The following is an 18,128-nucleotide window of genomic DNA, read 5'->3' on the forward strand; positions in this document are numbered from 1 at the left end:
TAAGCACACTTGCATCCATACCTTCCCCCTCTATCAATCTCTCACACAAACAACTTGAGCAACCTCTCCTTCAGAAAAGGAAACACCTGCTACCAGCTCCACCCATCCCAGCCTGCAGCCTCTCTCTTGCCCCTGTCTGGTGCCTCCTCTTCCTGTACCTCTTCCTCCTCCATGGTCTAGTCCTGCTGGGGAGAATGGTGGCCTCCCAACTACAGGGATTACTGGATGAAACGGATTATCTAGATCAATTTCAGTCTGGTTTCAGACCTGGTTATGGGACGGAGACGGCTTTGGTCGCCTTGGTAGATGACCTACGCAGAGAACTGGACAGGAGGAGTGTGTCCCTGTTGGTTCTGTTGGACCTCTCAGCGGCTTTCGATACCATCGACCATGGTATCCTTCTGGGTCGCCTTACCGGGATGGGACTTGGGGGCACCGTTTTATGATGGCTCTGTTCCTTCCTGGAGGGTCGAACCCAGAAGGTGGTGCTGGGGGATTCCTGTTCGACTCCTTGGCCGTTGGCCTGTGGGGTTCCTCAGGGTTCAGTTCTGTCCCCCATGCTATTTAATATCTACATGAAACCGCTGGGAGAGGTTGTCTGGAGATTTGGGGTTCGGTGCCACCAGTATGCAGATGACACCCAACTCTACTTCTCCTTTCCACCTAATTCCAAGGAAACTGTCTTGGTTCTAAACCAGTGTCTGACAGCAGTGGTGGACTGGATGAGGGTGAACAAGCTGAAGCTTAATCCAGACAAGACAGAGGTGCTCCTAGTCAGTCAAAAGGCGGATCAGGGAATAGGGGTTCAGCCTGTGCTGGATGGGGTTACACTCCCCCTCAAGACGCAGGTTCGCAGTTTGGGTGTGCTCCTGGACTCAGCCTTAAACCTGGAGGCCCAGGTTTCTGCGGTGGCCAGGAATGCTTTTGCACAGTTAAGATTAGTGCGCCAACTGCGCCCGTTCCTGGAGTCGTCTGATCTGGCTATGGTGACACATGCCTTAGTTACATCCCGTTTAGACTACTGTAACGCGCTCTTCGTGGGGCTGCCTTTGAAGACGGTTCGGAAACTTCAGATGGTGCAACGAGCTGCAGCCAGAATGTTAACTGGGGCTGGTTACAGGGACCATACAACTCCCCTGCTGCAACAGCTCCACTGGCTGCCAGTCTGTTTCTGGACACAATTCAAAGTGCTGGTTATGACCTATACAGCCCTATACAGCTTAGGTCCAGGCTATTTGTCAGACCGTATCTCCCTATATGAACCTGCCCGGGCCCTGAGATCTTCAGGAGAGACCCTTCTCACGACCCCAACACCTTCACAAGTGCGACTGGTGGGGACACGAGATAGGGCCTTTTCGGTGGCTGCCCCTAGGCTCTGGAACTCCCTCCCTAGGGAGGCAAGAATGGCCTCCTCTGTGCAGTCTTTCCGCCGACAGCTAAATACTTTTTTCTTCCGGCAGGCCTTTGGAACTGAAGGTTTTAAGGGTAGTGACTAAAAGGATGCTGTATGTTATTGTTTTGCCTGTATGCTCCTAAACTGGGTTGCAGTATTTTAAGAGTATATCTAATTGGTTTTAACATCTTAATAGTTTAATCCTGTTTTAATGCTGATTTTATACGTTTATATGTTTTATATTTTTATAGGTTCTTAATGATGCGTACTTGTTTTTATCTGGAAGCCGCCTTGAGTTCCAGTTTGGAAAAAGGGCAGGGTATAAATAAAGATAATATTAATAATAAAAATAATAATAATGTTGCTGAGGCTTCCACTATCATTTGGCCTGGGGGGCCCTCTTTCCTGCCTTCTCCATGGTGGCATGGGGTAGGGAGGAGATGGTGGGTCAGAGCAGGCCGGTAGGGGACTCTCTGCAAAAAAAGTAATGGGATGGCATCCTGGAGAGCCCCAACAAGACTACACACCTGGGCAAGAGTTGGTGTTGACCCAGCATTAGATTCATTTTCTTCCGTTGTTCTGATTTTACTTCAAGACCTCAGTATGATACTGCCTTGCCTAGTGACATAATCTACATTTAATTTATATGCTTACCAAAAACAGCTGCTTTAAAAACCAGGCTGTATATTTACTTATTTTGAAATTAACATTCAGAATAAGAGCTACGTAGGTTATTAAAACCCTTGGACCCAATTATAGGAAATTGTGTTCAGCTACCCCAGACTCTGCCTATTGTCACAGCTTTCATGACTAGAAACTCGCAGAGGTTGTCAATGTGTTTATTTGTCTCCTGTGGCCAATACCAGTTTCAGCATTTGTACAGTTGTGAACTATCACACAACCTTGCTCAGTAGTGGCCAGTGAGGTGGGGCAAGCAAGGCTGAATTGCTGACCTGGCTTCTCAATACTGTGCACTGTGGCTGCATGCCAAGAAGGGGAGGGGCAAGGCAGTGGAGAGCTTGGCATGGTGTGGGCACAGCAGCAAAGCAGATCTAATGCTTCCACTGCTGTGCTCAGGCCACAATCCCTTTTGCCTTGCCCCTCTCTCTCGGCAACTGGCAGTGGCTGGCAGCATTGGGAAGCCAGGTCAGCAAGGTGGCTCCACCCACATCCCCCTACTAGCTACTACTGGCCTTCCTTATTAGACAGGCACATAGGACAGAATTATTTCACATCAATGGCAGGACAGACTGCTGCTTCAGTGACCTGACTCCCATGATGAAAACCCTCCTTTGCATGATGGAGGGAAGAAGGCATGAGAAGATATTCAGGATATTCAGAAGAAAGAGGTATAAAACAGGAAGAAATGGGGCAGGGGGGAGAGAGAGAGAGAGACTTGACGGTCTCTTTTGTTGCATGGAATGCCTTTGCTGCACTTTGAGAACTTCTCTTTTAAAACTGACAACTAACCCAAGAGAGTGGAATGAGTTCCTTAGCAAGTTATAAGTTTGGCTCACGGAAGTGCATCTGGCAGGCGTTCCCATAACATTTGAAGGATTTATGCCTACATCTGCTTGCAAGATGGACAGGAGAGTGCCAGAGAGAGTGGGGGAGGCTTGGTATACCTGTGACTCACAAGCAGACATAAGTATAAATCTTTCTTGTGCTTGTGACATAAAGTGATCATGAAAACGAAATACAAATTGTTAGAACCAGGCCTTAACACAGGGGTGGAGAGCCAGCGGCTCTTCAGAGGTTGCACCCCTGACCATCCGCCAAGCTGGCTGGGACTGACAGGAGGGCCCCATCAGTCTGGAACGTCACAGACGTTCCCCATCCCTGGCCTTCACATAACAAGATATAGCATGTCACACAGGAGCCCTATTTGGGCCCTCTGAAAAGGAAACCTGCTCGTCCTGCCCCTAGGGATAATTCCCTTTCCTGCCAAACATATAAAGGTGGGGAGGGAGATGTGTGTAAAGTGGAGCCTATTGTATAAAGTTGGCTCACCCCACGGTTTGGAACCCTGATTTGGGGCACGGATGTGGAAAGCAGATGTGGCTTCGCTCTCCCTCTCCACACAGTTATAGTTCTAGTGTTTTTCTTCAATCCTCTGTTCATCCTGTAGTAATATTGTACGCAGTGTTCTTTGAAAAACCCACACCTGATTGTAGTTAGGGCCAATTTTTTCTATAGGCTTATTTAATCACGTAACTGCATATGGACTGGCCAAGTGTTAAACATAATTTTATAACTGAGCAAAGCCATTGTTTTGAGGAGTTGATTGGGGAAATTTTATCAACTGAATAGGCATAAATGGGTCATCACGGAACAGTACTAAAGTGGGCTAGATTGTTTTTTGGGGGAATCCCTATATAAATCCATATCATCATGATATAGACAAAGAAAAAAATCATAATTATCCAGAAATGAAAGGAGGGGCTGTGTCAAATATCCTCACCTGAGATGTTTTTTGTATATGTTTATGAAGTGTTTGAGGAATGTTTATTTTTCTTAAACCAGGTCACTGACATTATTTATGGCCTGCAGTCCTGTGTACAGTTCCTTGGGAGTAAGCCTTAAGTTTCTGGAAATTGCTTCTGGGTATACGTGCATAGGATTTATCTGTTAGTCACTTTGTTAGGCAACATTGTTTTCTTAAAATATAAAATTGACAAAAAAAGAAAAGAAAAACTGTTTATCCTATGCCTTAAATCCATTTTCTCTGAAAGACAATTACATGTTTTAGGTTGTGAATGCCTATCATCTTAGAGTCCGTAGAAAGAATCCAGTGACGGGAAATTACGTGAAAATGAGTTTGCAGCTTTATCAGGTTGACAATCGCAGCTATCTGTTGGACTTTAAAAGCATTGATGGTAAGCAGGAAATGTTGTGGAATACAATCCTAAACATGAAGGAGGATTTAAACAACAACAGCAGCAATTCTACTCTCTCTTTCCCTTACCACACTTTTATTTTTATCCTACTTTATGATACTTTCTAGGAGGGACTGCTGTTCTAGCAATGTTACCGTATTCTGTTTGTCATCACTAATGTTAACTGTGACAGTTTAATGGCACATAGGTAGGTTAGAAGAGAGACTTCTACTCCTCGTAAGATTCACAGTAATGTTTAAACAGGTGATACTGTTGCAAACCCTTCCTGATCACAGACGATTTTTGAGCTCCTAATAAACTTTTCTAGTGAATTTGTTCCCCTTTGTATATTTGCTTTCTTATCTCCCCATTCACTCTAAGGTCCCAGGGTGGGTTACACCAACTTAAAATTCAGTATTAAAAATAGTTTTAAACAAATTACAATCACAGGAATAGGAACGGAAAACAGTTTTTTTAGAGTGCAGCCGCATATGTTTCTACTCAGAAGTAAGCCCCATTGAGTTCATTAGGCTTATACCCAGGTAAGGGATTGCAGCCTTACAGTCATTTTCACATTCATTATCACTGAAAATCACTTCAGTTATTCAGTGTATCTAAAAGAATACTTTAGATTTTCATGCAATTTTCTTAGCTGTTTGACAAAAGATTTTTCATAATCAAAGCTGCTCATTTTAACATGGCAGTCAAAGCTTGTGAAATTCAGCTAATTACTACCAGTGCTTTAAAAAAAAGTCTCACCTGTTTCACAGAACCCAGAAGTGACATGGTCTCTGCCCAGAAAAGCTTACAAACTATTCAAGCAATAGTCCAGTTAAATCAGAGATGGTGAATCTGTGGCCCTCCAGATATTTAGGTTACTATATTTATATATTGCTTCACACATCCAGAGATGTCACAGCGTTATTTACACTGAAATATAAAGTACTAAATAAAACAGTACAAATATATAAGTATGAAAAGCATTCATCCAAAGAAAAAGTCTGTAACATCTATCTTCAATGATCTTTGGCTGTGCTGGCTGGGCTAATGAGGATTTGAATCCAGTAGCTGGAGGGCCACAGCTTCCTTATCCCAAAGTTAATGCATTTAGACAATTTATACTGCAGTCCTGCAGATAGTTAGCTGGGATTAAGTCCTGTTTGACTCAGTAGGACTAACTTCTGAGCAAATGCACGTAGGATTCGGCTGTTGGGCAGCTTCATTCCTTTAAAGCCAATTGGACAGAAGCTCGCTTAGCAGTAAATTCCTTTGAAATAGGCTACAGCCTTAGGGATGTAAGAGAGATAGTTGAAAAAGGTGAAATGATAAAGTCAACTGGCTGTGTTGAGAGCATAAAAGGAGATGCTATGGCCGTTTTCATGAAGTATTTGCAGAGAAGGAATGGTTTGAAGAAGATAGGCAGAGATAGCTTGCTACACTTTGCAGAGATGGTTTGATATATTTCTCATGTTACCTTTGTGGCATGGGAACTATTGCAGTGCGGCTCTTTTCCGCTCCTCAAAACATAGTACGAGAAGGCCAGGCCGCATGCATGCATGGGAAGGAGTTGCACGGTGGTTTCTTGTATTTCACCTGAAATGTCTTCTGACATGATCCAAGAGGCATAGGAGGCAGCTGTGCAGAAGCAGCTACCACTTCACAAAGGTAACATAGGAAGGGGCCCTAAATGTATCAAGCCATCTCCATCTCCTCCTTTAAAGGAGGTTGCCACAAATATAAAGCGAGATTGCCACAAAGTCAAGAGCAGGAGAAGGGAATAGGAGGGAACTGAAGCCTCATACCGATCTGAGCAGATACTTTAAAGGGTTGTTTTCTGTTTGTGCCTTTAAGATGATGTCATGGAGCAAAGATCAGGCTCTTCTACACCTCAGCGCTCGTGCTCTGCAGCTCGCTTGCACAGACCAAGACTGAGTCTTGACTCTGCCACTGTTGATTGCCAGTCACTCCCTGGGTCTCTCACAGGCTCCTTGACTGGGAGCATGTCTTCTATTATGCCACGTCTCGGTAGCCACACCATGGATTTCTTTGAAATGTGTGCCAGTCTCATCATGGCTCTTGCTCGTTGACAGGTATTGTTAAGAAGCTTGTTTTCTTCGGGCTGGCTTGGGCCTCTGCAAAATTTGGAAAAAAGGATAATTTGGGCATGGGCAGCAAGGAAAAACTAATTCTGAAAGTAGACATAATCAAATTCTGCACCCAGAATACATTAGATAGATTTAGGGGAGTAGGCAAATGTATTCAATTTATTTAATCCTAATTGCAGAATTTGCTTTATGTTTTGCAAGGAATTTGGAATAGCTGTGTTAGATCACAAGCATGGTAGAAGTGGGTACATGAGCATACTTGAAGTGGCAGAGAAGTGGAGGGAGTAGTAGAAAGCAGTGAGGAGGACAGTGGGCATGTTATTCAACAGCTGATAGTTACCCGATCTTATTGCTTGTCACTGTAAGGTTCAATTTGTAGGAAACAGGAACATCTGCCCCAAATCTGAAAATATCTGCAGTCACAGAATCCACAGTGCCCCTGCCATTGTAAACATATGTGTGCAATAATGTTCCTGATGACTTGATTATTCCTTCAAAGGATTCAGAACAGTGATTTGAGAAAATGAAGATGATATAATACTTGTAGGGTTGATTTGCACTTTATACATGTGGAAGAAATTTTCACATCTTTTCTTCTTCCACTCCTTGTAACATGCAAAATCACCTTTATAGAAGGACCATAGCTCAATGAGAAGAGAATTTTTAATGTTTGCAATCCCACATATCAAATATTGACATATTAAGTCTCAGCATATCTGGTTAGGAAGCCTTTGGTGAAAGGCCTCTGGCCAAGCTGCAATGTAACTTATTTTCCCCTGTAGAAGTGCTTTTTGAATGTTCACAGTGAACAGAAATTCGTTGCTCTACTCATGGATTCATGCGAATGAACTGTTGCAATCTGTAAGTGTATTCCTTCATTTAAACACACTCCAGTTAGGTAACATGCCACATCAGAAAAGGACCAGCAAGAGACCTAAGACAGGGGAGAGCGGGATTCAAATCCTGCTAACCGTTACGATCAATAGCAGTGGCCTGACTCATCATAAGAAGCTCTATTATATTTTTGTTACATTATAGTGAAATTAGAGAAAGAACCAACTTTTAATAGTAAGGAACAGTGCAGACATTTATTCTTCCAAAGTATACATAAGTTGATCAATAACAACCCTTTCTTTAGTTCTGTGCACTAAGAATTTTACCTACTGCTGGGGTGTATGCTCTACATCTGTCTCACCCTCATAGAGAGATGCAGATCAGGGCTGGCTAACCTGATGCCCTGCAGATGTTGTTAGACTCCAACTCCCATCAGCCCTAGTCACCATGATCACAAATTATGGGAATTGTTTTCTTACAACAGGTGGAGGGCTACAGGTTAGGCACCCCTGTTCTAGATCCTCAAAAGGATTTTGAGATAGGTCAGTATGTAGAGCATAAGGCTGTAATTATACAGCAGCAACATTGACTATACATAGATGCTACTAGGACACATCAGTCTTTTCTATAATACTTGTGCTTGCAGTGCATGGACAAGGCCTATCTCACCTTCTTTACTCTCCCCTCTTTCTGAATAGGTAGTGAGCCTCTCCCTCTAGTAATCTTACAATCACTAGAAAACGGGTAGCACTTGAATGCTGAACACGCTTTTTGTGACATGAAGGTAGCACAGGGTTACCACCTCATTTTGTAAACATCCCACAGCAACATTTTCACAGGTTTAATTAAAGTTTTGCATTAGGGAGTTTCTCTTCCCTCCAAAGGAATTTTTTTCTCTGCAGCCTTTCATAACCATTTTGTCCTCACTGCTGTTCACTGTTCTGGGCTTGTTAAGCTCAGACCACCTACTATATCTCATAAGCAATACTCATAGTCTACTCTTAATCATGTTATTAGCCTTCCATCAATCATTGCAGGCCCTGCTTTGTACCAGATATATCAAAGTGCAAATCTTGTATATTTAAATGAGGAACAATTATTAACTCCGTGGCAGCTGCAGAACAGATCAAGATTGCTGTAGCCATCTATGTAAAATGCATACCAGTAGGATGGGGGATAACAATTATATCTTTCTTCAGCAGTGAAGTCTTTTGATAACACTTTTGTTCACCAGCACAAAGCAAGATAATTATGGAGAATATTCAGTGATGTAACAGGGAAGAAGGTAGTGGAAAAAATAGGAGTACTAATAGAAATGATCAAGTGAAAAAATCTGGCAAGCAAGACAAATGTACCTCTGCTCAGGAGTGAGCCCATTTTTTCTCTCCTGTGGCTTCATTCTCCTACTGCCATACTGACTTGGTTCTGATTCCAACATGGATTTTTATCAGTACAGCCACAACTCTTCAGATAGGCTTGGGGTGGGTACAAAGAACATTTTCTCTTTTTTAAGCACTCAGCATATTTTTCCATTAAAAATGTTTAATCTGTGACCTTAAAAAACTAAAACCAAAATAGTTTAGAAAAAACTCAGGAAACAAGAGGAAGGTGAATTTGAGCAGTCAGTGCTGAGGAAGAAGCACTTGCTCCTAGGCTCTATTCTTTTTTGAAATGTATTCATCTCTCCTAAGGGGGTGACTGAGAATCCAAAGTAGGCTCACCCCCTTCCCCATGGTACGTTCTTCATTTATCTTGGACCTGGATCAGACTGCTGGGTTCAACAAGAGCTGAACATCACTAAGAGAAATGAGTGTTTCCCAGTCTGGTCCTCTTCTCTCTGCAATTGGATTATCATCTATCTCTTTTAATCTTTGATCCATCATTATGTTGCTTCTTCTTCATTCACCTTGTTGCTTCCAACCATCTAGAGACCTCTCGTCATTTGCTAAAAATAAGATATGCACCTCATTGTTTTTATAGCTCTTCCATCACCTTTTTCGCTATCCCCACTTCGGTTACATTATAAACACATTGGCTTCTGCTTTCCTTCTTCCTAAAGACCCAGTAATATTTTATAGAGCCAAAGCTAGTTGCAACAAGGAGCTGCAGTAGGACCAGTTGTGTGTCTTGAATGTTTTCTAACAGTGTGCAATGTGTATTCTTTGGTAGGGCAGTTGTGATAATTGCTGCAGAATATTGCAGTGCATCTGTCATGCTGTTCCATTATCTGGGTGTCATCTCATGATGCGTTTTCTTCATGAATGGCTTAATGCTGGGCCTGGAGTATTCCTTATAGTGGTAAATATAAAATCTTGGAATTGAGGTGGCCTGTGCCATTTCATTTGGCAAGCATAAGTCCACCTAACTTCAACAATCACAGTTATTCAAGGTCATTTTATCTAAACTGAATGAGAAATTCTAATACAAAGGAGGCTGCACCTCAAAATATATTTTTAAAAGGCAGTCTTGGCAGAGTCATCTGGTTTTAGTATATGATACCAGTGCCCCTGAGGTCTAAGGAGTTTGTGTGAGCTTTGCATTTCAATTCAAATTATCTTCCTTGAGACAGATAACACTGGCCATTTTTTCCTTCCACAGGACAGCAGCCAAATTTACCTTTCTAGTGTAAGAACAGATAGAATCCCTTCATGTGTGCTGTTTCATGGCAGCTGGAATGCAAATTTGACAATACTGTTCCAGACCTCAGGGCTTTCATGTACCTCGAAAGCTTAATTGACTGTGACCTTCACCAGTATACTGATAAAGCAGAATAACTTACGTTTTATCATTCCTTTTCTACAGGCTATCTGAAGGAATCAGGTTTACTAAATTTGTAATAACAAACATGTCATTTTTAAAGGGTAAAAACTTTCTTTATGAAGATAAAGTTATAGCTTGTGTGCATGCTGCAGTAACTTTTTAAAAAGGAATTAATTGTGTCACTTTGTTCTAAATGAGTATTAGCTGCTTTTTGTTTAATTTTATAACGGGCTTAATATTTATTGCCTGATAAACTAAACCTAAACCAATTAGGCTCCAATTCAAGGCAAGAAAGCCAAAAGCTAGGATGGAGCCATAATAATAATAACAACAACAACAACAATAATAATAATAATAATGGGAAAGCAGTAGTTGGCACAACTCTAGCCAAAATCCTCTGCAGGAAAACATTTGCCAAATGTATTGTGAACTCTTCTCCATCATTGTTATAGCATCATTTTATCAAAAGAGCTGTTCATTATCCCATCTACTTTGACCTACTGCAGGATATTAGTTTTGCTAGGATAAATAGAGACGGCACTGTGGCAAGCTTCACACATTAATCACATGAAAGAACTCTACTCGATTAAAGGAGCAGCAGGCTGCACCACTGGGTGTACTCCCCCAGCATCGCACGGCTTTCCTGCCCCAGACATCCAGGCATTGAGCATAGACATGTAAGTGGGGAAGGCTTCCCCCATGCACACACCCATGCACAGTGTGTGGAGGTCAAGGCGGGGAAGCTGCCCAATTTGAGGAGCACAGCCATTCTGCCACTTTATTCTCACAAGGCCCCTTCACATGACGAATTCACAAACCAGGCTATAATGTGTGCATATTTTTGTTTTAATTAGCCTCTGATTCCTCATGTTGAAATGCTCTGAAAATAGAGGCACACTCCATATGGAGAACAAAATAGCCTTCTATCTGTTCGCCTGAAGGGAATAGTTGAAGATAGGGGTTGTGGTGGGGAAGAGGTAACTGTCTTCATAAAACCATTTGGATTGCTATTTTCACTACTAGTTAAGTGGAATTTCAGTTTTTTGCCCTGGGCTATTAAAGATTTTTTCATGCACAGTGGATGGGAAACGGGGTTTTTTGGATGGCTCTTAACTCTTTCCTGCAGAACAAATGTAAATTCTTAAGACGCCACTTTTAGATGTAGCATTTATATTGCACTTTACCTATTTTTAAGAAAGAGACTCATGTTAGGAAAAAACCCACAGTGATGCTTATTAAATAAGTAATTCGAGATCACCACAGACTTGAGGAGAGAGTTGTTTTATTAATCTTTCTGAATGGGCATGAATCATTTGTAATGTCAGTCACATCTGAGAACATTGGCAGAGATCTGGCAGCGTGGACTAGGGATGGGCAAGAATTTCGATTCAGTCTGCATTTTAAGCTGAATCTATCAAATTCACAATTTCCAAAAACATATGAGAACCAAAACACAGCCATCCTTTGAAATTCACACTTACTTGAATTTTGCCGAGCAGTTTGGCAACCATTGTTTATAAAAATGTATATATTAGGGGAAAGTGTGCATAAAAATGAATGTGTGAGTGAAAATAACATGCAAAAAAGCATTATATGATGGGAAATGCTTTGCAAGAATGTGTACCTTTGTCAAAACTGCCTATAAAAATGTGTTTATCAGGAGAAATTCACTCTAAAATGCTGGAGAATTCTTACGAGGGTTTTTTTAAAAAAATTCACAGATTGCTGCAGAAATGTTGGGAACTGAACTTAAGACTGGAAAAATGAGAAATTGAGAGAACCAATTGTTCCATCCCTACCCCAGACACTGCTTGCTCATGGTGTAAAACCAGTGTCTCATCACTTGCTTATGTAGATATATCCACCTTATCAGACTTCCACTGTGGAATAAACTAGGACTAGAATTTAAAAGTATCTAAGTGTACTTAAAACATCTGCCAAAGTGATTACCAATATCAAGACAAATTGCTGTTCTGCCCCCAAAAAGGCTTCAATTATACACTTTGGACAGCGGCCACTAACCTTTTTTGGGGGCCCACGGACTCATTTATAAAGTGAAGAAATTGTTGTGGGCACCACCCACACACTACACTACAATAGAATGATACTTTCAAGCCTTATTTCAGCAAGAGGAGGGGTGGGTGCCTGTGGGCACTGCATTGGTGACCTATACATCGGCAACCTCTGGCTTCAGCATTTTGCTAACAGAGTGCAGTGCTCAGTACAGAATCAGGTAACCATCTCTCTCACACACACACATCTTTGAGTATATTCCAATAAGCAGGATAAATGCATTTAAGCAAACCTGAAATCAAAAGTGCGATTTTCAGCCACTGGTTTAGTGGCATGTTACAGCTAGGAAACCACTAGCTGTTTTCTAGAATCGATACTGGATGTGTAAGAATTTAAAATAGCACATTGATGTGTCATTGGTCATATAATAAAGCATTAATTCATGGTTCATAACATTGTAGTTTTTGAACTAGATTTCAAGCAATGGTACTGTCCTTGCAAGAAACAGTACAATTTTCCACTGCTCCTTGCGCAACTGTAGTAGAGTCACCAATCTCTTCACATTGCCACCCACTAAATCGTATTATTTAATTTACAAGTGTAGCTTAGTAAGTCTTGGCAGTTTTGTCATTTATTATCAGTGGTAGTATATTGATTTCAGAAGGAAGATCAGCCCAAGAATACAAAACTGCCATCTCATAGCAGTTGCTAGAAGTTAGAAATGCTTCATTTCCATTCATTTTACAAAATAGTATACTTCCTTCAGTATTGTAGGTGCAGATTATCTAAAATACTTGAAGTGTGCTTGCTGTGTTCTCACTATGCCTCAGTGTTGGCATTTGCATGTGATAAAACTTCTTGTTAGAATTGTTCTGTACAGCAGAAGCTGGGATGTAATTGTGAAAGAACTGTAGCTCAGTTGCAGAGCACTTAGTTTGCTCTGCATGCAAAAGGTCTCTAGTTAAATCCCCAGCACAAGGATTGGAAAAATGACTGTCTGAAACCTCAGAGAGCTGTTGCTACTCACTGTAGTTAATGCTGAGCTATATGAACCAATGATCTGACTCAATACAAGGCAGCTTCCTATGTTTTTTGTCATCAGTTACTCCTCCTCTCTTCTTTCCACTCCATCCTCAAGTTGTCCATGACTTCTTTAGGTTTCAAGTTCATCCCATACATAAGTTGACATGTTTGCTTTTAAGGTTTTGCATGTTTTTACAGAAAGCTAATGTGTTTCTCCCTATCCAGTGCATACTGCAATGCACATAGGGAGCTTCTCAAGGACACCCCATTCACTTCAGGAAAGTAGCAGTTCCACAGGCACATCTCCTTGCACATGTCGAGCTGCCCTTCTATTGAAGAAAACATTTGTGGGGCGGAGAACTCCCTGTATATACCAACGAGCACTAGATCAGGCTGTGATAGAGTACAAGCAAGTCTATTTACAAGCAAGAAGTAACAGTGAATGCTCTTACAGGTTTTCTCTGTGTTTTCTCCATAGCATTTCCCAGGTCAGACAAGGCAAGCAGTTTTTCAGTTTGAAAAGTTGTGTAGCCTCCTCAGAAGTGGGAATTACTTTTGAGAAAAATTAAAGTCCCAACTATAATTTCTCTTACTTGCATGCAAGTGACTTTGGTTCAAAGACCTGTTAAGTGGAGATGTCCTTAAGCTATACCTTAAATGACAAAACATTAATTATTCCGGTTATGGAAATTCTAAGTTTACTGTAAAATTAAACATTGAAACTCTTAGTAAACACAGTCTTTTATGCATTGAACAGCAATATTTCTTTATACACGTTTACTGGACAAGAAACCTGGTCGCAAGATTAAGTATTCTAGTGTCCTATTACCCTTTTGCTCTTTGCCAAATCTACAGTTGATTCTCCAAAAAAGCCTTGAATTTCCTGCTGAAACTGCCTTAACTGATCAAACTTGTTTATTTATTTATTTGGCAACTTCATGCTCATCAATGCATTTTTTCTTAAGTGGCGAATGTAGTTCTCCTGTATCCTAACCTCAAAAGCTCTGAAATGAACACCAATAATACAGTAGTGTTTATTATTTTGGGAGTGAATCCAGTTTTTCTGTGTTAAGAAATCTTTGTATGTATATTTTGTAAATCTAGCAGTATGTTTTTTCTTCAGTGTGCACAACAAAACTGCAAAACACATGACAACAGCTGTGTCCTTGAACTACCATAACTTTGTAACAGAAAGACATGAGAAATCTCTTAAGTAAAAATTGAGCTACTCCATGTACTTTTAACACCCGTCATTCATTAGTTGGTAAAAGTGGAGGTGAGTGAGCTCTCTCAGGTTTACTGGGGATTAAGTGAACCCTTACCTTCCCCAAAAACGTTTTCAGAGCCTATCCAAGGGCTCAAAAAAGTGCTGCCCCTCCTGCCAGCTTTCACGAGTCATAAAAGCCTTCGCTGCTAGCTGCATTTCCCAAAACTGACTCCCTTTTTACCCTCAGCTCTTGAGAGAAATAACATCTCTCATGGTTCCCTGGACTTTCTCAGGATGCTGGTAATCACTGCATCAGGGGAACAGAGAGAAAGGAAAGGAAGGACGGGGAGAAAAAACCCTATATCCTACTGCTTCCCATTTGAAATATGAGTGGGGGGGTAGTTTTGAAGAATGGGGGCTGGTAGAAAGGGTTTGGGGGATGCAGGAACTGGCAAGGATGGGCAAGAAGAAGCCCTGAATTCTTCTGCCTCAGATTTTAGTTTGTCATACTAAAATGTCAGGGCTTGTAAAGCTCACTTCTCTGAGGCAGACTTTTACAGGTTCCAAATATCATTTCCAAGTCCAGAGTCAGAACTGGCATCCCTATTCAGACACAATATTTCACACAAATAGAACTCAAACATGCTTTCAAGTTGGAGTTCACTTTATAGGAAAGCAAGTCAGGATTATCTTTAAATGATCAATGTTTTGCGTATAACAGTGTTTGGGGGAAGGCACAATCCCCTGCCCTTTTGGTTTTGTTATTTAAGCAGAAAATGAAGGCTGCAGTTTCATTTACTATCTCTGTGTTAACTTTATTTCCTTTTATTGTACCACACTGCATGTGATAATTACTCCATGGTTGGCATCTGCACTTTAATAAATAGATGATATTCTTACAAAATGCTAAATGTGTGAGCTATTCTTGTGCTAAAACTAAAAGTTTGTGGACACTTAAGATATCTTCAGTCTGCTTGCAGCAAAAATGAGGCATGCATTAAACTACTGGAGAACAGGGCAGGGCAGGAAATGCTTGGTAAGTTGTCAGAAAATGCCCCCAAAAGGAAATGTGAGCTTTCAGGGAACTGCCATTTAATGTGAAAACAACAGCAACATGGTGACCCAAGGGCAGGCACAAAATTAAGTAAAGCCCAATCATTAAAAATATGGGTTGAAAACTAAGTTATAATTAGTCCCCACATACTATTTAATAGTATCTCCCCCAACACTGACTTCGGGCAATCATGTACTGGGTGTGAAATATATTTTCAGTTTTTTTAAAAAATTCCAGATCCTATGAGTGTAGAAAATTTCTGCTAATTGACCTGAGTATCAAGGAAATATATCTGAATATCTGCCATCAAAACAATCCATTCTTCATTCCTAAAATTCAGCTCCAGCAGTTTCATTCCACAGAGATTGATAAGCAAAGTTGAAGTAATTAGCATAACTTTATCTTATACAGAATCTCTGCTGATCAATTGATTTACACACATTCCCACTTCTGAGTTTTATCCTAAGCTCATAGAAGTTCCGTATTTTGTGCTGGCAAGCTTTTATTTTGCAGACTTAAACCATTTTGAAAGAAAGCATGTATCTCAACACAATTATGTTCACACGTTAGAAAATTGAAACGCCAGGGTATCATCTTCTAAGCAAGTCAAATTCTTGCTTGGGTGGTTTTTATTCCAAGTTTCCACAATGCTGTATTTGATCATTTAAGTGTCATTTCAGTAACAGGTTTTCTGTAACAAATCATGTTTTCTAATACAATGAAGTGATATATCAGCACCTAACAACACTTAATGGAATGAGCAGACACTCTAGTTTGATGGTGTAACCTTTTAAAAGATCTAGTTTTTAAGTGCTCATGGTTCCATTTTAACAAATCTATATTTTTTTAATGGTTTCTTAAGTGAGTCTTCTACAATGAGCTCAGGATATTCATTGCACATGCTACCCTTCAACCTTTCTTTGTACAGTTTACCATGGCATGCCCAAGAGTGAAGAAATTTTATAAACCAGTCCATTTACCACAAAACTACAGGAATTGGCCAATGTGCATCTATGCCAAGATCCCCATCTTTGAACTTTTTTTTTTAAAAAAAGAACTTTTTTGTTTCAACTAGTTACAGGTAAAAATGGGAAAACAAGTTATGTGTCCTTAGGTCAACTGTGTACTCACAATTTTGTGTACACTTCGCAACATTGCCTTCAAAAACAAAGTATTATGAAATGCACATCCATACTTCATTTTATTTACATCTACAATTCAGTGTGTGCCAGCTACACATCCACTATGTATGAGGATTTAGTCAGACTGAATACAGGACTGGTTACAAATGCCAAGGCTTACATTTCCAAAATTGATAGAACACACATATACCAATTGTTTGGCACGTAAATGATAAATAATGCTGGCCACAGTCCAGAGAACCAGATTTCTGCACACACAGGAACTTTTCATGCTCTCCAACCCCCATAACTGAAAAGGCCACTCAAAGTGGAGAGATCCTCCAGTTCAGCTGGAAACAAAACTTGATATAATCCTATGGGTGCTCAGATGCATAAAACATGTGCACAAGAGTCTTTGGATCCCAGTTATCTAAAATCTAATGTATTAAGCCACACACTGCACAGTATGAATTTGAAAAACAATGTTGAACTTGCAATATTGAAAAGCAACCATGCTCAACTCTCCGTCTATCATTCAATCTAGTGACAGTTATTAACTGAGCTACTGAAGAATTTAAACTTAGCATTTAAGTTTGCCATTAACTACTAAGTTCTGTTCCTTCCCGTGGGTTTCTTACTGGTGCTTATTTTCAGTGCATGCCATCGATACATCACTTCATAGGAAAAGTTGTGCTTCAGATATGCAGTATTAGTGTCTGCTACAAGAAAGAACACAAAAAACCACAGGTTTACCCCAGCATTGCTTGTGGATATTTATTTATTTAACAGCATTTATAAATCACTTAATATTTCAAAAATCTTCAAGTGGTGTAAAGTCTAAAAAACAAGCAACATATTAAAACAAAAGTAAAACTACCTAAAACCAATAAAACAGCAGTGTAAAAATACAAAACATTCAGAGTATTCAAAACACATAAAATAGGGTCTAATCTTATGGGTCAGGGAAAGCCTAGGCAAAAAGGTATGTCTTCACAAGATTTCTGAAGCAACTGATAGTTGCTGCTTCACACATGCCAGAGGGAACACATTCCACAGAATAGGGGCAACAGCAAAAAATGGCCATTTTTGAATAACCACCCTATGATACTCTGTAGGGTGCAGTGCCAAATGTAGAATTTGCCAAGATGATCTCATGATCTTGGGCAGGCAGGCTTTCAGGTAAGCTGATCTCAAGTTGTTTATATATTGAAAAGAAGACCTTGTACATGGCCTGGTAGCTGATGGGCAGACAGTGCAGTTCCTTGTGTAATACTTGCACATACAGGTGCTTCACTCAACAACTTGGCTGCAGCATTCTGTACCAGCTGCAGTTTCCAGATCAATCCCAAGGAAAGCCCCACATAGAGCACATTACCGTAGTCCAGTTGTGAGGTTACCAACACATGCATTACAGTGGCTAAGTTATTCCTGTCCAGGAAAAAGTGTACCAACTGAAGCTGATAAGTGCTCCTCACCACAGAGGTCATCTGAGCCTCCAGTGACAGAGATGGATCTAGGAGTACCCCCTGTTCCTTCAGAGGAAGTGCAACTCCATCCAGAACTGGTGAAGTTCCCAACACCCAGGAAGAATATGTGCTATCACAAAGAAAGATCAGAGTTTGAACTGGTGCATGTTTTGACTAACTGGAAATATGGCATACAAGATGACACAATCAAGACTTTGGTACACTTGTTCCATACCAAGAGAAAATCTACATAGTGCAGGAGCCGTACTATCTGTG

At 40.7% G+C, this 18,128-nt stretch overlaps 2 protein-coding genes across 8 annotated transcripts in view; one reads left to right on the top strand and one right to left on the bottom strand.

The window, feature by feature from the left end:
• PRKAA2 (protein kinase AMP-activated catalytic subunit alpha 2) overlaps nt 1–15,113 on the top strand; it is a 34,771-nt gene extending 19,658 nt beyond the window's left edge. Inside the window, exons 8-10 of one of the 3 annotated variants that reach the window (XM_061633162.1) lie at nt 4,143–4,269; nt 6,121–6,359; nt 9,807–15,113. In XM_061633162.1, the coding sequence (XP_061489146.1) occupies nt 4,143–4,269; nt 6,121–6,356 (363 nt within the window). In that variant the 3' untranslated portion in view covers nt 6,357–6,359; nt 9,807–15,113. Of the gene's footprint in view, nt 1–4,142; nt 4,270–6,120 lie in introns of all 3 variants that reach the window. The other 2 variants (XM_061633163.1, XM_061633161.1) reach the window with 2 other exon arrangements.
• Nucleotides 15,114–15,855: 742 nt separating this feature from the next.
• FYB2 (FYN binding protein 2) overlaps nt 15,856–18,128 on the bottom strand; it is a 63,716-nt gene continuing 61,443 nt past the window's right edge. For all 5 annotated transcript variants that reach the window (XM_061633158.1, XM_061633154.1, XM_061633156.1 and 2 more), the window contains one exon: nt 15,856–17,105. In XM_061633158.1, the coding sequence (XP_061489142.1) occupies nt 17,096–17,105 (10 nt within the window). In that variant the 3' untranslated portion in view covers nt 15,856–17,095. The remainder of the gene's footprint in view (nt 17,106–18,128) is intronic.

The sequence above is a fragment of the Rhineura floridana genome, chromosome 6 (genome assembly GCF_030035675.1).
Source record: "Rhineura floridana isolate rRhiFlo1 chromosome 6, rRhiFlo1.hap2, whole genome shotgun sequence".
Classification (NCBI taxonomy): Eukaryota; Metazoa; Chordata; class Lepidosauria; order Squamata; family Rhineuridae; genus Rhineura; species Rhineura floridana.